Genomic DNA, 21,006 nt, shown 5'->3' with positions numbered 1-21,006 from the left:
ATCCAGTACGATTCCTACATTAAGACAATCAAGTACGGAAATAGCGGCCCGACCTATGAACGTGTAGCGTCATCGTGCGGTATCTTCTTTAAACTTTTATTTCGCCTGGAGTTTTTCAACCAAGTGAAATACCGGTTGAAAAGTGATGAGAGCGAAAGTCTTAGCAGTGTCTTCGTTTTTTATAACTTTTCTTCTTGCTCAAAACATGGATTTGTATAAAAAAAGGAGAATACTTTGTACTAATAAAGACGAACAATGTTTTCTTCAAGTCTTATTCGGGGAGGACAAAAATGTTTACCGACTGGGCGTTTTCACGTATGATAAACTAGCTTCTGCCCCCGCGTCTTCGCTACGTAGGATTACTACACGGGTATAGTAGCTTATTTTTTGGCCGAGCTCTTTTTTTACCAATCACCTTACTATTCACTATATTTATATGACAATTTATATAAATGCAGAAACATTTATTTCTTACAAAATGAAATTATGCATGTTGACTTTTTTTATGTTTCTTATTAAGACTATACCGAGAATTACTTTCGTGCTTTCGCATTCATAAAAGTATAGTAGTGATAAAAATATATCGCGGAAGGTTTTTTTCTTCGTTTTTTGTGATTTTTCGAGAAATGAGAAAACTAATATAGCACAAATGTTTATGCTTTCAAAACTATAATTCGTTAAAATCGTTTTTATAAATGTTTTTTGTTCCGTAAACAACAATTTTTAAAGAAACCTTCGATTCGATAATTTCGATCAATAAATTGACCCTTTGGCGTTTCGACAGCCGTCGATTTCGGTATAGATTTGACGGGCTGATGAACGTGTCGAATTTCCGAGTTGTCGAAGACAGTCGATACGGCCGCGCGAGCCATGCGACGTATCATGCAAAGGTGTTTCGTTTTTTATCGAATTCGAGTCGACATGTCTCAAAATAACACATTCGAGATCATATCAGGATAAGTATTGTGAAAAAAGTTCGTTCTTCAGTTCACCTCACGAGTTTTCGTTTACGTGTCGTAGACGTTTGTGGGTCTACAATATCGTTAAATAATGAGCTTTTCGCAAGGACTTCTGCGGAGCAGGGAAAACAGGTTAGAAAGATAATTCAGTTCAGCAGTTGAATATTTTAGTTGAAACATAATTTTAAGATGTCTCGTGCAAAAAAGCTTGGACAACATTTTTATTGTTAACCGCAGAAAAAAGCCATATACACTTTCACACGTAATCGATCGCTGGTTTTACAATGACGTCGAAAAATTTATAATAATTGAATGTTGTACATGAATATAAAGTCGATAACGCGAATTCACGTTGGTTTCTTTTATTTTTCTCCCGTCATATATTTCTTCTCGTTTTCATGTCTTCTCATTATCATTATTATTATTTTTTCTTTTTTTATTCTCCTGTTGCATAATGGGTATGTGCCAAAACGGTACAAAAATTATTTTGAACATTTATTTCACGAAATGTTTTCTATCGCCGAAGCAACGTATCGGGGTGGCAATTGCGTCGCTACTTCTTACTTCATTATTTTTTTCATGTCACATTTTATTTATTTATTTATTTATTTTTTTTCATCGTATTTCGCGAACGGCATTGTACAAACATTTTGACGCGTTAGATTCAATTGCAATAGGGTGCGCTTAGTTGAAGACGTTTTTCTTTCTTATAACGTTTTTTTTTTCGTATTTTCTTTATATATCCAGAGAGCAATTGGACTTTACAGTATGAGATGCGATATATTTAAAAATTGATAATCAAATGTACGGCCGGAGCGGGTGGAAGGAACGATTTTGGTGTTTTTTTTTGTTGTTATTTTTTTTTTTTGGTTTTTTTTTTAAATCATTTTTTTCCTTTTGTTCTTTTTTGCGCTTCTATCAGTCTATATCTATACTCTAACTTAATTTAGTCGCGATAGGAGGGTGCCATGTTTTTGTTCTTGTTATTATTCATTCTCTTATTTATCTCTCTCGTTCTTACATAATTCTGTTCCTCTTGTCCGCAATAATTCGTAATCGCGTACACGCGCCGAATGATTTCCCGATGTTTTTGTTCCTCTCACGTGTTCGTTTTTCATTATTCTTTAAATCCTTTTTATTTTGTTTGTTTTATTATTAGTTTGCGATTTAGCACGGATTAACAACAGCAAATATATTTTTATCTAGCTCTTACCACGATTTGCCATCACGACGAACGAAATAAGAGAAACAAAACCGTACAGTTTCGATACCCCTCAAATTTGCTCGGTGATTTTTCTTCTCTCTCTCTCTCTCTCTTTATATTCATTTTTTTCCTCTGCTTTTTTTCACTCCCTTCAATTCTTCTATTAATTTGCTTACTTAACGCTGTCTCGTACGCTCCACAGATATTTACAATAAACGCCTTTTTATCCTCGAGAAACGTATGACGATTGCCCGAATTTTTTTTAAGCACTCCCTACAAAAACGAATGAAAAAACGTAAATTTTCTCGTCATTATATCTCACGTCGCGAATAAACTCACCCATTTTTTGTCGTATTTTTATATCCCCCCTTTCTCTTCTCTCGCATTCCCGTCTATCCTTCCTCTCGGTCTAATAAACGTTATCAATATTTGTTTGTTTGTTTGTTTTTTTGTTTTTCATTATACTTTTACTTGTCAATACTTATTACATATCTCTTTTTTTTTTCATCATCTTCTTTTAATTATTGTAGATCACAGACAACTTGTTCTTAATTCATAAAAACAATTTCAATTATTAATTTGTTTTCTCTTTTTAGTTTCGTTTGTTGTTCTTGTTGTTGTTTTATTAAATCCAATGAGTATCGGCGGCGTTTTGAAAATCTCCCGTCCGTCCTGGTTTTAAGTTCGGATGTTCGAATGTGAATCTCGTACAACTCGCAGTGCGCGCGGGGAACGAAAAATATTGGTTTTTTCAAATTCCTTCGTATCTCGAATAGAATGAACAATTATTATTATTATTAATTAACTACTTTTTCGTCTTCCGTTTCATCGAAATTTCTCGTCTAGTTAGTCAGTTAACGTGATTGAGCGAGAACTTGGGTTTTTCTTTTTCTTTTCTTTTTTTTTTTTATTTTTCGTGTGTTGTGTATGCGTGTACGTTTTGTCCTCCACTCGCAATTAAGGGGCTTAGGGCGCTGCAAATTAATTGACCACGCGAACAATTCGCTCCCTCGTTAAGCTCGTAGCTGCTTGAAAATGGCGATTTTGTTGGCCACGCGCGTTATTATTTCGGCGTGCAGTAAAAATCGAAGCTTCGTTAGACGGCAAGGAAACCTATCGAAAAAGCTGCATCGGCAACGAATCCAAAATCAAAGTTTCAAGCGGTCCAAATATTTTCAGCGCTCGAGGGGAGGCAAAGTTTCAATATTTCGCGGCCAAGCACAGCAAAAGTGATTTATAAGCGTCACAATATCTTAATGCAGCTCTCATCTCCGTCGATCGATCGCGGATGCGAAGCATACAGATTTCTCTCATTTTTTTTTCCTTTTCCTCGGTACTCGAGTGAAATAATTATCACGTGCGGCTCGCGGAGCGGAGCGCGGGAGGGAATCAACATCGATTTACAATATATATATATATATATAGTCAATACACGACGGCGAAGTAGAAATATATAGACTTCCGGTTTTCAGTGTAGAGCGAATCGAGAAAGAAAACAATGAATAACAGAAGCGAATGTGATTTCGACAAGAGCGCACTTGAACTTTGTATTGGTTTCTGGAATTGTTCGTTTTTCTTTGTTTCAGTTCCCAACGCGTGCACGTTTCTTCAATTTTTATTATATATATATATGCGTATGTATACAATATCATATCTCGTGTTTGGTGAGCGAGCGCAATGACTTTTGTATTTGAGTATCAGTATTGGATTTTTGTTTATTTTTATATATTCTCCTTCGACGTATCGGACCGCAAGATCTGAGACGTACGATTGAGAAGAGAAGATGTATCGATGGTGAGACACAACGAGCGATTTACTTAGCGGGTACTTAAACATTATCACGATCGTTAATCTCGTCGGTTTTATTCTCGGGCCATTTACAATTTCGTTTTTCCTTGTCTTCGCGCGCGATTAGTCTTTACGATTTCTGTGTTCGCGAGTGACGGGCTCTCGCACTTTGTTTATAAACAACGTTACAGACAAGTGTCCCCGTGCGAGTGAACCGGAGAAGCGCCCGGCTGGCTTCGGCTCCGGCCGTGTTTTGCACCAGCGTCCTTCAACGACTCGAACGAAGTCGATATTTTTCACTTTTATTATACGAATGGATGGCTCGTTCGCTCTAAAAAATTCGGCTCGACGGATACTCAGGAAACTCGACTTCTCTTCGGAGCAGCTTGCAGGAATTTTTCGTCTTTCGCGTGTCTCTATGTACGTGTTACGTGTGTGTATGTGTAATTTTAACATTACTCTTCTGCCTCGAAATCGATGATAGCGATATCAATGAATCCTTACTTTGGACAACATTCATATAGTGAAATTATTTTCTGGCGCAGCTTTCAAATTCTAACTTCGATCCCTCCTCGTATGTACACACTTATGTAAATAAATATTTATGTATATACGAATTTATATTTACATGTGAGACGATCGATATCAAACATTGTTTTTCTCTTGTTGTTCTTGTCAATAGAATCAAGCGAAGGACGCGGCCACTTTTCGGCTCGACTAAAAGACATTGCATATTTTTCCAATCCGTGATGCTCAAGCTCGTTACCTTTGCATATTATAACAATTTTTCATTTTATAATCAGTTAATCGTATATTTATTATTGTTACTATTATTATTAGAATTATTATTATTATTATTGTTATTATAATATCGATATAGCGAATTTTTGTTTTCTTTTTTTTTGTTTTTTTGTTTTTTTGCGCAACTATAATTCGTCGCAGCCGAAACGAGAGACGATTTAGCGTAACGAAAGTGTTTAAGCAGCGATCGAACTTTGATGAATGGTTATATTCGAAACTCTTCGATTTTCGCATGCTTTTTTTTAGCAATTTTTGTTCTCGTGTCCGTGGCAATTTGCTCGATGGTCTGTGATGAATGAAAAAATTAAAATATTTCTGTTTTATTTATATTTCTCGTGAAATTTGGGATTTCGACTCGAATTTACTTCGGAAATGTGATCGTTTGTGGTTTATTATTTTTGCTCTTCGTCACCCGAAGGTGAAGGTTCATATAAACGTCAGTTATACAAGCACACTCGCAAGATCGATCCAGTTCGACGTAGAAAAATTGAACTTACAAAATATCTTATCTGTACAGGTAAAATATCCACGGTTGATGCGACGCGTTTTTTTTTTATTTTGCAAATGAATTAATCAGTTACGTGTGTGTGTGTGTGTGTGTGTTTTTAAATTTTCTCCTTGTTAAATGCAATAATTACTCACATCTGGTGGTTTTCCTCATCGGACTCTGACGCTCGTATTTTTTAAAATAACGTTGCTGTTATGCTTCATTATTTAAAGTCATTTATTTGTTTCATATGTTATTCAGTTTGTGTGTGTCGCATTCGTTATTTCTCCCTAAAGCACCCGTAGTATCGTTACTCAATTTTTTGACATGTTTTTAAGCAACAGGATGTAGAGCAGTAGAAGGCTTTGGGTGGATTTGAATTTGCCCATGAAACTTTATCGAGAATCATTATTGGACTTAATCTGTATGTTTTCTTCAGTTTAATCTCCTTCGAATGTTTTTGTTGTTCGAGCATTTGGGAGGGGTCTTGTAATTGCTAATTTATTTATTATAATGCGTGTACAGGACTTACGATCGATCTTCTCCTTCGGACGGTCCTTTCTTGCTTTCACACGTTATTTAGACAATTTATTTGTATGCTTTTTCAACCCTTTGTTCATCTCTCTCTCTCTCTCTCTCTCTCTCTCTCTGTCTCTATTTCTCTCTGGTTCACTCTGGTTTATCAGTTTCTTGTACATTTTAATATCGTGCTCGGATGTTGTTTTTTCGTATGTTGGAAGAGTGTGAAAAATAGGGCTGAGAGAGAGAATTCGTCGATGAAATTGCGGAGATGCCTTCGTCGAGAGTAATCGCGGCCATCCCCCAATAACAATCACATTTTAATTCAGTGTGGCCTCCACGAAATGTTGTTCAGTCCTTGAAAATGACGCTTCAAACTGCTGCCGTCGGCCCAGGCGGAGTTGAGATACTCGTCGTCATCGTCTTGCTCAAGTTTCTGTAAAAAGAGGACGCAAATGTTGGGTGATTCTTCGACACATTTGTATTACCTTTACCGCCGGAATTATACGCTCTCTCGAACTGTTTTCGTGCTTAGTATTTGTGTTCCTTTGAGAATTCTACGCCCTACGTAACGCGCTCGCTCTCTCTCTCTCTCTCTCTCTCTCGTTTTATCTGTTGAATTATTGAGCCGGCGAGTTCCAGGCAGGTACATAAGTCTCGGCGCGTCACGAGCAATTTGTCCGATTGACCGATCCGAACCGTCAATGATTCTAACCGACTCGAATAAAGAATTTATTGAGCCCTCTTACGAACAGGGAGTTGGCGAGTCTCTAATCATCGTGGGCGCTTACCGAATGGATGGGATCGAGAATCGTTCGTTAAGAAACGCGTTTTCTAATCGTTTTTCTTCGACGTCTCTATGAACGGTCCGGAATCGTATTTTCACGCGGGGAATCTAATCGCAACGAGAATTCGATGCTTTTAGACTCACGATCAGATACCGAGTTCTCAAATACCTTTTTTTTGACCAACGGTTTTCCAAGAGGAGCGAAAATGCTCTTGGGATTGCGATCTTGGGGATCTCGGGGCGGGGTTTTCGGCGGCGAACACCCTCCGAACGTCGAAATATTGGAACAGCCGAACCGCGAACGCTAATGGAAAGAGAGGCAAAGAGAGAACGAGCGTGAGCTCGGCAAGCTTTCAGCAATTTGCGTTCAAATCGATGTCTGACGTCCTTGCCTGACTTAATACTCCTAAAGCTTCTACCCACATAGAATCGGGTACACGTTAATACACGCCGACACGTGTACAGAACTTTGCATCGTTTTTATCCATCCGCCTATAAATATATAAATATATCAGGCCGTAGCAGATACTTTTCATGAATATATAAATGCTCTAGACCAAAGCCCTTGCGAGCAGGTATCGCTTTACGTTGAATTAGCGCGAAGCATGTGCAAGGCCGTCCTCCTGGACTTGCAAATTAATTATAAAACACGCGTACAACTCGGACATGACGTTTTATTACTTATCTAGAGTTCTACTAGGCCCCGGAGGACTGTGTTCGTATGAGTGCGTCGAGAAGACGAGGGAGGCTTGAACATTTCAAAAAATCCACGACCGTCTCGACTGGGTACGAATAGAAGTGGTAAATATGATGATTTTCCAGCCCTGTTTCGCTGCAGCGTTTGAAATGATGCTCCAGAATTGAAAGTAAGTATTCAAAGCTCTGAATGAATCTAAAAGTCAACTAACCGGAAGCGTTTAATCCAAAATATTTTGGAGGCTGTATCTGAGGAAAAAGGAACCTTGTATTCCAGGCTTTTTTAACATTTTTCAAGGGGGAATATCGGTATGAAAAAAAGAGCTGAGGTGCAAAGGAACTTCTGTACGGTCCAGGGATAGCAGACTAATCGGCAAGAACTTGTTTTACATTAATATTTAAGTTACATCATTAAATTTCATCCTCCCAAAACTTTAAACACGTTTTTCTCGAAACTATGTTTTTTCACCTGGTTGACAGTATAACTCTGTCAAATTTTGTCCAATCGACTCCGCTCAAAAAGGCTTCTCATTAGAAAACTTATCGCTATCGTCTTGTTTTTATTAACAATTATCTGCAAAATTTTTGTGTGAAATTCGTTTGTTTTAAATGGCCGCCATTACTGTCTGATCAAAATTTTCAAATTTCCTGCCATGCCGTACTCTTATAATTCAATAATCTTTTGAATTTTTTATTTCAGTTGCTTGCTGTGGCACTTGTACTGTCAACCGTCGGGGAGTCTTTTTTTGGACGCGATTTCGCGACCTCCATTACTTCAATAATTAATACACAAAACTTCAAATAATTTGATGGAGCCGTTGAAAAAAAAATCCGAAAAAATACCTCCTGCCGTCCACACTGATATTCCCCCTTAATGATTCGTCCGTAGAGAATGCGCGAGCAGTGAAAACCCTCGTTAGCGACTGTCCGAAAAATCGTTCTCCGTTGGCCACGGTTGAATGAAAAAACAGAAGCGAAAAGCACATGCAAACTGGATAACCCGTCGAAGCGTGGAAATATGTTTTATGAATAAACGTTAGAGGAGAGAAATCCGTTCAATTGACCCAAATTCAAGCTTTACTCCACGGATTCGATCAATGCGCTGTTCGCAGTCGAGGCTTTCATCGTGGACACACGAATGTCGTTGGTCTTCGAGCATGCGATAATTTTCCGAGTCGTGACACAAGCGAATACGATTTGCGAATGATCGCCCCACGTATTTACCTGCAGACATAGATTCTCGTACACACTATCGAATAATGCACCAACGATGCATATTTCAATCTGGAATTGTCCAGCATTCCGTAGAGAAAGGGAGGAAGGAGCGACTCGGAAGTATCGATCTCGTCGGAAGTGTTGCGCCAGAAAGAGAGAGAGAGAGAGAGGGCCAGAAAATGGTGTTTCAATATGAACTCTGTCGTGGAAGGACGTCCCCGGTCTCGTCTCTGTTTGCAATTGTGCAAAATCGCAGGTACGTTCGTATCGAACCAATTATAAGAGGGCGTCGGAGCGGATGCTCCGTCGAGATTTCGGGACAAAGGTAACTCTGCGAAAAGAAACGACGAAGATTGCTCCACGAAATAGCAGGCTCGAAGCTCGTTACCAAAGGGAAAAAGAGGACGCGCGAATATTATCTCCAAATTGGAAAATAAATGTCCCACGCAACCCCCGTTTTCCCCTCATTTTTTCCTCCTCGTGTATACTTATCTCTCGGGAAGAATGAAGCAAGCATACGCGATCGTTATCGCCTAACTACAGTACTTGGCGATCGTTGACGCATATTTGTGGAAATGGTCAAGTTATTCAGTTGCCTCGTTCACGAGAGAGTTTGTAAGTGTGTGCGACGTCACGCTCCGTCAGAGCCTCGATTCAATAGCGTTTGGTACGTACGTATACAGGATTTGCTCGCTCGTGTTCATTGTTCGGCCACATCTATATATTCCTGCCGATCGAATTCTCATTCTTGCTACGCTACACCGGGCATTTATGACGAATCCGTACCGATAAGTGGCGATAGGCCGATCGATCGCTCGCCAATTGAATAAGTCGAAAACTCACGATAACTCGATGAGTGTTTTGGATTTAAATCTCTAATGAATATTGTCGAAGCGCGACAAATTCCAACGCGCTCGGGCAGCCACGCGTCGATGAGGCTTTTTTGAAGACTGCGAACACGGGAACACACGCTTCGCCTCGGAACAGCCCGAGCTTTCGCGCGCGGTTCTATTTTCCTCATCCTGTAGCCCGAGATCTCTAGCCGGGATAACAGCGCCGATAGACTGCACGTCGCCGCCTAGAGCCAGAGCAGAGAGCCACAAAACCCACCCTTGATGTACTATTATGTATTATGTGGATGTGTGTATGTACGTTAACAGGGGGGGGCTGTAGTGAATGCAAACATAAGGCATCTCGACGTACTCCACCCCCGACATTCAACCGTTTGTTACGACCCTCCTCTCTCTCTCTCTCTCGCCATACCAGCTGAGATTATTTCCCTTCAAGTACCGCAATTTCCTCGGCTACTGGAGCAATGAAAGTGAAGGGAGTGGAGGAACAAAGTCCACAAAGTTTTCGTGATTTATTACATTCGCGGGGATGTTGAAAAAAAACGAAATTGCTTGCTTTTTTACTCCGCACAGAGACCGATGCGTGACCAAAAAAGTGGCATCATTAGTCTTCCGTCCCTTGTTCCGTACATTCGTTATGAATAGTCCTTTTTTTCTATTGGGCTCAGAGCCTTTTTATAAATCGAATTTATAAAGCCTCCAAATTTATTGCTTTTTGTCTATACACAAGGTCTGTAACGTCTCCGAAACGTGTCGCGGCACCGCTGTGTGGGGGGTGCGGCTCGATATGTCGATCGACTGATGGTTTATTATATCCCACATACGTCATGGCCTCACAGCTGCTCGCGGGTGAAGGGATTGGCTAAATGACACTTCACTTCATTCGAAATTCTCTATTGAAAATTTGATGAATCTCTCCATTTTTTCGAGTTCGTATGCTTTAGAAATTTTTGAAAGAAAATCGCGCAGTTGGTCTATTCGTTGGGCCATCGCTAATTAGAGTAGTTTAATAATACAAACACTGATCAAAAGAATCGAATTTAGGAGAGGCTAAAGGTCGACCGACTTTGAATAAATGCTCGATATAAAAAAGCAGTTTTTACACCCACCGATCGAGATATCAACGAAGGTTGCTTATTCCATTTGAAAATACGATTTTTTAAGAAAATTCGAGAAGAAGCTCGATTTTATATTTTTATTCTCCTGGCACTGTTCTGTGTCTCGAAATAATACGCAATTCTCAACGGTGATGATCCGATATCTCGTTTAATTTTTAACGTTAATAAATTTGCCAGTCGTTTCCTATTAATTCGAGTAGCCTTTTCGGCTGGAACTGATTTAAATGAAAGCGAATTTAGGGCGTTTACTAAATCCGTGGAAATCCTTGCCATTCGGACTTTCAGTTTTAACATTTTCCGCTCACTTACGGTTATGAGAAAGTTCGAGTTGTCAGGCGCACTGCTGCGGGAATCGCCCTCGGCGTAGCCAACGAGATTTCCCTAAACAAAATGATCTCATTTTTCAAATGGAGCAAGCGGCATGCGAGTTGAGTCACGAGTTGTTCTGAAGAATGAAAAAAACAGGGGACAACAGTTTTCCAACAGCGAGTCGTCAGAATGCGAAAAGTCGATTACGAAATGACTTTTTTTTATTTTCAAATAAGAACAGTTGAAGGCGAGTTACGTTTTCGATAAAACGATGTTTTTGTCCATACAATTAACCCATTCCGTTTACCCGATTAATAACTTCACGAGACAGGAGAAATACGGTCTTTCTCCCCGAAGCTTTGCTGCCCTAAGTCTCTTGCTTTTTCCAATGAGATAACAGCCCTCGCAACTTCGTAATACACGTATACGTGGCAATTTAATAAAGCTCTACTTATACCCAGAGAGCTTTAACACTTTCGCTCTGGCTGGTCGTCGCGAGAGTGTCAATTTTTCAGGAGAGTGACCACGTCGATGAAGCCGTATGAAAGAGTGACAAGTTTACCACGAAGCATAACGAGGCAGTTGAGATGTTGAGAGTTTGCGACAAATGCCTCCGCTCGCGTGACAAAAGTGTCAAGTTTCGTTAAAGTTAATACGTTAAACGGGGATTTCATCCAAGTGTCTGTGAATAATGCGACCTCATAATTCTCAGGTTTCCAATTTCATGTTTTTTAAGCCCTTAACGTGATTTATAACAGTTCGAACGGTCGCTCCGGGAGGTTCGAGGGTTGCCAGAATCTCCTCGAGTCCGTTCTCACGCGCACTCTCGTCCAGAGTCAATTTAACTGCAAAACTTTGAGGGGAGAAAGGAACGCGAAAGCAAATTTATAAAATCCTGGTCGAAATGACGGACCGCGGAATCGATTCGCTCGAAGGAGCCCCGAGTCCAAGGGCCCCTGGGACTGAATTATAGAAATTTAGGGAGCCAGTGTCGTCGTGAAAAGACATAAATCCTAACTGTAACTCGAATTTTATTAATTATCTCTGCTTACCCCTGCGCTGAAATTGAATTTGGTATTCCTTCGACGCTCTCTCCGCTTATCGCGTCGGCCATAGTCACTTTGAGCTGGTGACCAAAACTCGCGAGGTTCTCCCTGAAGACGTCGCTACCCGGCGTCAATGCACCGCTCGTTGGTGGTATTGGGGTCGCGTTTATGTCAACCTCACCCTCGATACCATCGACACCGTCCTCGTCACGGACCAGCACCTCCTCGTCTTCGTTGTAAATTTTGAAGTAGGCAATTGTGAGATATATCACCGATATTATGAAAGACGGTATCGGTATCGCCATCGCGTAGACGAGATTCATGTAGACCTGTACATGTACATTTATTCCTCTTGTTTTTTACTCTCCAATGATAATCTCCACGCTCTCCTCTCTCCTTCAATTTCTTACGGATGGAGAACACTCTGCACCGACTCTAACTATATTTCGTCTAATCTTTTCTGTCGTTAGAGCGAGCCTCGTTGAGTAGTCGGGCGTCGAAGTACTCGTATCGCGGGTGTAAGCGAAAAATAAAAAAGCGGGAAGCCGAACACGATTCTGTTTCTCTTTCATAACGCGATTATGCTCGCGCTCGTTGCAACTTTTAGTCTTTTTGTTACGATTTTTTAATACGAATTCGACGGGAATTAAACATTTTTTTCGTAACTCACCAACTCATTTTCGCACCCTTCGAATATCGTTATTTTTTCATTCTCAAAGTTGCCTCCTCTCAATTCCGCTTCAAAGCTCTCCATTACCGGCTGTCTCGAGTATTCCGCGGTCTTCGAGTTTGCGGAAACTCCGCGCGGAGATAGACAAGGCCGCTTATTTTCAATTATACGTCGGACCGATGCACAGGCCGTTTGATGAGGGCGTCGAGCAGGTTTGAGAGTTCTTATTGAAAATCGCAACGCAAATTAAGGGCCCTGTGACACGAGATTTTTTCGGTAATTCACGATTCCGCGGGCGCATTCATTACTTTTCATTACATAAGGCTTCGGAGGGGAAGCGAGACACAGCGAAATGGTGGAATCACCGAATCGTTAAGGTGGAAAGACCCATATAAATGGACGTATAAAGGGAGCGTATAAATAGTCGAGGAGTTTTGATGTTATTATCGATATACCGCGGACGAGCTCGAGTGACATACACGCTCGTGTAAATTGAATTCAGGACTTTTTATACGTTTTGTCTCTTCGCACAACTCCCTTTTATCGAAAATAAGGGTAGGGTAGAAGAAGAGGGGAAAGCAGCAGTCGGAGTAAGAGACAGAAAAAAGGAAATTTCCGCTCGACAGAGTTTTATCGAGGATGCTGATGGTTTCCGTCTTTGTCATCGTGACGCTATTCACAGCGAGATGCTCATTGTGGACGACGATGGCGCGAGTTCTCGGCGCAGCGATGAGAAGCTCGAGGATTATTTCTCAGCGTTTTGCAATCCCAACTCTTTATATATTTATATAAATCTATATAAACACGTGAGAGTTTTGCTCTCGCGCTTTCCTCCGAGGCCATGCACAAACGATTTTCTCTTTCTATCGGCCGGCCCGGTGTGTGCCCGCATATTTCCAGGCGAATGGAACGAAAAACGGAAGCTCGTCGAGGCTTTTACACATGCAGGACTCTAGCTTGCACGAGACTTTTTTCCCCGTCTTTTCTCCCCAGTTCACAGAAAGCCTTCAAAGTCCAAGTGATTTTTCAAATTCAGGGCAATAGAGAATATGTACGCGAAGAGAAATAACGAAAGGGGACCGCGAGCTCATTCGAACGATCGTTAGTCAACAAAATAAAAAGGATTTCAAACACTCGATCCGAGTAAAACGATGTTTCGCTCTGCACGACAGAAAAGACACGAAAATGTTTATATTTTCATTGAATTATTTGGAAATAAAATGAACCCCGGTTCTCTCTCTCTCTCTCTCTCATTCGTACGAACAGATTCCTTGAACTAATTGATATCTGGACAAGCACTGGAAATGCTCGCCCTCGTTACGAGTATTGATTGGATAAAATGTTTGAACATTAGACTGAATTTCATGCATTTGTTTCTCCAATGATCGAGGGACGAGAACGCCGGAGGAAAACATCGAAAAAACATAAAATTCGAGACCTGCCACATGTCGAGATCGCTGATGACTATTCTCGGATCCACTTTCGAGTAGTAACAGCTAAAGTTTTGCCCTATGTTGGCGTATTGCCGGTAGAAAATACTGCAATTCAGCATTGGAGGGTATCCACAGCCTTTTACGTTGGGAAACAGCTTAGCACCGGTGAAGTACCACTCGGAGTCGTTGCCCATGAGACCTGAGAACCATCCGTAACGATATCTCTCAGTATCCAAATGGATCATAAAATAATAATCCCCGATAAAAAGTGACGTGCATTACAATGTACAACATTCGGATAGCCGTGTTTTTTCTCAGATTTTTATCACCCGTTCGAAATATTCGAAGCTTCCATTTCTTCGATCCAATTATACATGCTGCGCCCACATCGAAGATTTTCCATTCCAATCAATTTTTTGGCATTACTATCTTTTCGTTAAATCCCCCGTTTCATTCGTCGCGCACATCCGAAGATAAATATACCTGTAGGAAAAGGTTTTGGCAGTCCCAAATCATTATCCTCGTCCTCATTGAAATCGTCCTCCTCGATGTCCTCGATGTAATTATAATCCTTAAGGGCACGTTCGTAACGTGGTCTAGACCTGTTCTCGTCGCCCTCGACACCTCGTACCGCTCTGCCCTCCCCTGTCGTCCCCTCATTTTTCTCAATCACCAAATCCTCCTCAGTCGAGTTCTCGGGCAGCTTGTAATTCACCCGTATTTGCGTGCAATCGTAAAGTTCCTTGGTGCAACCCTCTCTACACGAGGTCCACGAGCAGTTGCTTGCACCTGGAGCCACGACGTTATTTTTCTTAAGCCACCGATTTAACCCTCGAGAAATACTTAGTCTGGGTCGCTCTCTTTTTATATTTTTTCGTGTGCTGCCCTTATTAGAGAGCGTCTCGATATTTCTAATTACATTTCCGTTATATTTTGCTTCAAACCCGATCGAATCTTCCCGATAATGGAAAAAATTCATTAACGAGAGTTTTTTCAATGTGAAATGTGACTCGGAGGCAAACGGTGCTTCACGATTAACGGATAATCATAAACACAATTAAATATGTAAAGTTGAGTGGGGACATGAACGTATAATAAATGGTGTCGGAGGCCGCAGGTTGCGAGAATGCGTCGACGGAAATCAATAAAAGTATCGAGAAGCCGCGTGTTCCACTCGCGGCCAAACTTTCCTATCCGAACGTTTAATCCTAGCGGGAATAGCGAGAAAGTATTTGAAAACGATTGAAAAATGGACGTTGAGAAAGGGCGATTCAAAAGGCTGGAAAAATGAAATGAAATTTACCGATCGTACGTTCGCGTTTGTAGCAAAATAACCGAAACGCGAGGTATTATTTGTTGCTACCAATCGACGAAAAAACGTTGATATTTAGAATCATCTCACGACTTTATTAAGCGCAATTCGTTTCACCGAATAATACGAAACAATGGAAAAACGAGTTTAGAATATTTGCTATGCATTGAACGCGACTGCACGGCGACACGCGGTGAAAAAAATCGTTGGAGCGAAGGTGAGAGAAGAAAACTCATGGAAAATATCCTCCCAACGTAACAACGATAGCAATCGTCCGTTACACTTAATATATTTGTTCTGTTAACACGAGAAAACAAAGTGAAAAACTATTTTGAGCAACGCCAGACTTTCGGGTATTATTAGAACGAATTTTTCGAGGGTTTTCATTCCAATCGTACCTTTGCATGCTTGACACAGATTCGGAAGTAATTAGTAGGAAATATATTCTTCAAGCTTTATTCGTTCCGCTATACGCGCAACCTTTCGACCGAAAATGGCGAGTCTCGTGTTTTTCTCGTTGCTAGGAGTGTATAAATATTCGAGCACGACGAATGACTACTGTTTCAACGGGCCCCGGGTTTCATAAGTTGAATATTTTATAACTTCTCGTATATACGGACGAGATATATAGAATCGCGAGAGAGCACATTGGTTCCGAGTGCTTTCGTTCCCTACTCTCGCGATACATTATTACGAAAGGAATATTTGGTGGCTCGAAGGATATAAACGAATACATAGGAAAGGCAGGTGGAACGTAAAATTTTTATCTCTCTTTTAGTACTCCAATTTCGATTCTTTTTACTATTCTCTTGCTTCCTGATTTTTCAATTTGTCTAATTCCCTCGCTTCCTCTCTCTCTCTCTCTCTCTCGTCTCGAAAATGAATTCGGACGAGTTTTATTTATCGATTTATCTTTATAATTCGTTCACCTCTCCGAGACTCGACATCGATGGTGACACACTCGGCCGGTCGGGTATCGAATTCCATAAATATCGTGGTGAACGCGGGATCGATGACGAAGGGGACCAAAAAGAGGAAGGCGAAAAGGCTAAAGGTGCCAAGGAGGATGAAGAACGCGGTTGTGTAGAACAACATCTTCTGAGCGAAGGTCTGTTGATCTTTTTCGTCCGCCATCTTGGTGAACTTGGGCAGTGAATCTTGCTTTGTTCGAGGTCCAGCGAGGTCGCCTTAGTTGGACGTTGGACGTTGAACGTCGAAGAATTGAGCAATCTGTGGAAATTCTTTTTCAGTTTTTCTTTCTACCATCTTCGAAGATGTCGTTACTGCCGGTTTAGCTATTTCTTGGACTTCAAGGTTTCAAGAGACTTGGAGGGATCAGCATCGTTTTTCTAACCGAGATTTCTTCAGTGCGTGCTGAAAGGATCGAGACTCGTTCGACTTTACATATTAGCAAAAATCCATTCGAATGAGCATCATTTAAAATAAGCCTCGCCAGAAGCTACCCTCGCTCAACATTTATAACGTCACCATGATTTATTCTGGTCCGAACTTCCGGAAAAAGAATACATGAGAATTTGGGATTGCCGGAGGGATGATTTGATCCTTTCGCGAGGCTGAGATTGCTTCTTTTTTATTTTAGAAATCTCGGTTATAATAAAAGGGGCGTTTGCCGCCCCCTTGAGCGATGTATTCGTGAGAAGCCGGAGGAAAGGGGTTGGCAAGAGGGAAAGGGGAGGTTAAAGGGTACACGTCTACACGCTTGGGGCTAAGTTTTCGCGTCATCCGGCTTTCCGTTAGCCCTCCTCTCTCTCTCTCTCTCTCTCTTTCACTCTTTCTTTCTCTCTCGCTTCCGCTCTTTCAGGCAAGCAAAGTTCCGGAAGTGAGAGAAACCCACGTTTCGAGGTGGAAATACATCCGACGTTTGATACCTGACGTCGGAGCTTATTTCACTTTCAACATTCATTACATCGAAACGTAAGTACGCTCACATATTTCAATGAATATGCAAATATATACCCTCTATAAAGGTAAACAATCATCGGGCTCGATAGTCCTATTTCCGTCCTCTCGTTGCATCGTTCATCCCTCACATTCAAAAAAATCCTTCCTACCTCCAAACCCAACAAAAACAACAACAACAACAACAACAACAACAGCAACAAAGAAAATAAGAAGAACAAAGCTGTTCCTAATTTTTTGTTGTTGTAAACATGAATAAAAAAAATATAGTATATCACTATTCGAAGGAGGCAATTTCCTCGCCTCCGAGCACTAAATCCCAAGAGCACTGTCCAATCACCGTACACATGATATTATTATTATTATTATTATTTTATTATCCCTCCGACAGAGACGACACCGACCATACGAAGAAGAGGGTATCCCTCCGTCAGTCTTCTCTTACTCAGGTCATGATTAATTGTTGCGATTTCGAAGGGCTTGCGGAGGGAACAGCGCGCTCCTTATATTTCACGACACAAGATCCACGTGTTTCTTCGATCGATGCTTTCGTTATCATTTATCTTGTTTTCAATATTATTACAAGTCCCGTACGTTGTTCAACATTAGTTTCGACCTTATTCCAATTGATTTGGTTAAAAATTTAAAACGGATTTAAAAAACGTAAAATGTCAAACTGGTAGTTTGTAAGACGAATTGCCTCTCGAGGGAAATGTATTTCGGCCACACGCTCCGTCTCGTTTCCTCGATCGCTAGGATTTTCTTAATGTGTTATTCGCTTCTCGGTCGCGTGTCCCCGTCGCTTATCTACACACGCACCGACTCATCTATATATACATAAATATACATGTACATACGCATATATAACTGACAGGGATATGAGTATGTATCGAATATAATAAATGTATATGCGAGGATGGTAACGCGACGAAACGACACCTCAATTCCTGGTGCGACGGCGGATGCCGGGCTACTGCAGTCGGGGAGCTTTTGGGCGAGCTTATTTTCACGTAGGTATACGACGACAGCGCCGCAACGGCGATTTCTAACATCGACCACCATCCCACCAACCACCGTTTTCCTCCTCCTCCTCCGCCTCCTAGTTTTCTTCTCCATCTCTTCCCTCTCTCTTCCTCTCGCTATTTCTCTGAGGGTGTCTCCGCCTCGACCACCATCAGCAGCGTCTCACTTTTGAGGGGTTTTCTTGCTCTTCAATCTCATCGGAACTCGTGGCCTCCCCTTGCACTTGCTGCGTGCGGTGCGATCTCGTGATTTTATCTTTTCTTAGGAATTTATCGCGAAAGAGCGCCAACAAAGATGAGGGGCACGATGGGACTTGGCGAAATGGGATACACCGAAGTGAAACGACTGAAAATTCCAGCTCGTTGCTTCCGTCGGGCCCGCCATGGGACTTGCTTTCATCGAGTTAACGACCTCCTTAAACGATACCCGCTTTTTAACGGAGATTCTAAATTAATATCCTGCCAAACGGAGGCTCGAACAAACCATTTTCAACGACGAAGCCCGGTGCTATCGACTGGAAAACCCGAGGACAAGTTTCTCTTCTGGTCGCGTAGCTTCTCGACCCGGAAATCTTCACCTTCGATGGATCGTACCGAGGGATCAAACCCCGACGAGGTCAACCGCGCCGATCGTTGTTCAGCATCGTTGCAACACGACTCTATTCCTCGCTAGTATTTACCCAGCGCTCTTCTTTTTTTGTGCAATAGGTTTTGACGTTTAAGGGGATTGGACAAGCCTCAGAGATCCGAAACTTGACACGTAACAGTGGACGTTCGACTTGTTGAGCACTGCTGAACACAAAGGACTCGGAGAAATACAGGCGACAGAAACTCTTTCGACGAAATCAAATTGTTCAAAATTTCTCAAATTACTCGTGCAAACGAGAGCTCCGAATACTCAAAACCTGCTTCGAGTGGCTCAAGCCCTTCCAGGCCGCGATATTTCGTTGGCTCGTAATTTGCGGCTTCTTGATGAGGTTTTCTATCGGTACTCTGCTCAACAATGGTAACCAAAGTCTGGAGTATTTGTTGTGTGTTTTCGAAGAAAAAGTCGATCGAAACGAATTCATCGGAACACGTGCTGGTCTATGCTTGTGTGCACATATTCATAGCAGTATCATAAGAGTGTTTGATTGTATGGGAGACCGACAACGTTATAACGAACCTCCTCGACACCTCGAGCTCCTTGGGCTTTGGCGTATTCAAAGTCGAGGACCCTCAACCCGGGCATAGAGTGCCTCCGGTTTGTTGCTCTAACGAACATAGAACCCCCGATCGCACACTTATGTATGCATTGTTTTATCACACGTAATGAAGAAAAAATCGGACTTGTATGCGTGTATCGACGAATTCCTGAAGATAACGTTGGAGGAAGAAAAAAATTGGGAAGTTTTGTACCATTTGCATCGAAGAATCGGTATAAGCAAGATTTTTTAAAAATTTTGTCCACGAAATTGTGAATTATTGGTACGAATTCTCGAATTGGAACGAGAACGGTTTTCAGTGGAACAGGATGAAAGTGTTAACAAGAGTTTTCGAAACGGAAACTCGATCGATGATTTTTTGCCCCCCTCAACGACTCGCCCCTCTCTCCCCGAGCGTATCTTTTGTTTTGGCAATTGTCACTCAAGGAATTTTCGATACGAGTAGTTGAATAGGCTACGTAAGCCCTCGACGACACTTCTTCAGGAGTGCCGAATCGAGAGGTTGACCTTAACAATTTTCTGGTAAAGTTCCAGACGCCCTGCCGGGGGGCAGGCACACGACAGAAACGAGGATATTTTGGCCGTGCGCCAGGCTCAGTTTGGAAGCAAATGTGGGCCAAACGGCTTCGTACCTTGTGCATGAGATGCACTCCAGGCTTTTACACTGTTAGAGTCCCCTCGTCAAGAGTTTAAGGATTAGCGATATCCGTGCGACGCATGCAAATTACATTGCTTACATTCTTCTTTATCTGTTTATCGCTTTTCTCTCGTTGCTAATTTCAAGTGTTCCTCACTATTTAATAGATCAGTTAATTCCTGAAATTTCTTCCATCTTTTCCCTTCCTTCTCGCCCCATCCATTTTCTTACTATTTACAAACTTGGCTCCAAGAATATTCAGCTAATTGCTTTACAGATTTCTCCCGATCTACGAAGATAATTAGAATCCTCGAGACAAACACGTTAATTGAACACATGGATCGCCGAGCAATCTCTCTTGCAGCCTCGCTTTTATTTCGCAAAACGAGAATGACTGGCGAGTGCAAATTTTCATTACGAGAAGAAAAGACGACGATTTTTCAAGGATTTATCGACACGTGCCTTCTCCCAACAATATTGGCAATTTGTCAGTGTTCGCGTCGACGAGATGTTATATTTATCGCATCGAGAATGTTCCTGTGGCTTTTACCTGTCGTTGTCACTATCACACACCATTCGGTACGCCTTCCCACACGTACCGCTTTCCCATGCTTGTGTACAAGGATACAACAGCTTGTATCGGATTCCATCCAGTTTGATAAACATGCTCGTATCATATTATAGCCACTGCATATTCACAGGCTTTCGAGTGTACCCCATTTATCCATCGTCAGCTAATGCTCATTCTCTGAATAATCCCGTGGTTTTGCGGTGAAATAAAGAAAATTGAAAGGAACAAAAAACCGGGAGAAATAATCGATGAAAGATTCTTCATTTCATCTGAATAATGTTGGTGTTTATAAATTTGTGGTCGCATTGATTTTGACACGATGATGGAGTGGAACGATGATCGGACAAAGTTTCGAACGACTCGTGGGCTGACGGGGTATTTATAAATGCCAGTTTTCCAACGGCATGCGCCAGCGTGTCGAGCGAGCACCTGGCGCAGTAGTAAAATCGGTAACTG

General features: G+C 41.6%; 1 protein-coding gene and 1 long non-coding RNA gene across 5 annotated transcripts; one reads left to right on the top strand and one right to left on the bottom strand.

The window, feature by feature from the left end:
• Nucleotides 1–850: 850 nt before the first annotated feature.
• LOC122414165 (uncharacterized) lies at nucleotides 851–7,614 on the top strand. 2 transcript variants are annotated; one of them, XR_006261711.1, is made up of 3 exons: nucleotides 851–1,091; nucleotides 7,235–7,411; nucleotides 7,540–7,614. It is a non-coding gene; the product is annotated as an uncharacterized lncRNA (long non-coding RNA). The 2 variants fall into 2 exon arrangements; XR_006261710.1 differs by having other exon boundaries at nucleotides 7,519–7,614.
• Nucleotides 1,125–18,114, bottom strand: tipE (temperature-induced paralytic E). 3 transcript variants are annotated; one of them, XM_043425103.1, is made up of 7 exons: nucleotides 18,055–18,114; nucleotides 17,173–17,942; nucleotides 16,125–16,425; nucleotides 14,367–14,672; nucleotides 13,889–14,082; nucleotides 11,787–12,109; nucleotides 1,125–6,194 (listed from the first exon to the last, which is right to left on the bottom strand). In XM_043425103.1, exons 3-7 carry the CDS (start codon nucleotides 16,327–16,329, stop codon nucleotides 6,131–6,133), a joined length of 1,092 nt encoding a protein of 363 aa, XP_043281038.1. In that variant the 5' UTR covers nucleotides 16,330–16,425; nucleotides 17,173–17,942; nucleotides 18,055–18,114; the 3' UTR covers nucleotides 1,125–6,130. The 3 variants fall into 3 exon arrangements, with proteins under 3 accessions (XP_043281038.1, XP_043281039.1, XP_043281037.1); XM_043425104.1 differs by having other exon boundaries at nucleotides 17,173–17,867; nucleotides 17,973–18,076; XM_043425102.1 differs by having other exon boundaries at nucleotides 17,173–18,093.
• Between the last annotated feature and the right edge of the window lie 2,892 nt (nucleotides 18,115–21,006).

The sequence above is a fragment of the Venturia canescens genome, chromosome 7 (genome assembly GCF_019457755.1).
Source record: "Venturia canescens isolate UGA chromosome 7, ASM1945775v1, whole genome shotgun sequence".
Lineage (NCBI taxonomy): Eukaryota > Metazoa > Arthropoda > Insecta > Hymenoptera > Ichneumonidae > Venturia > Venturia canescens.
The sequence above is the reverse complement of the archived record's forward strand: the minus strand, read 5'-3'. Positions and strand labels throughout refer to the sequence as shown.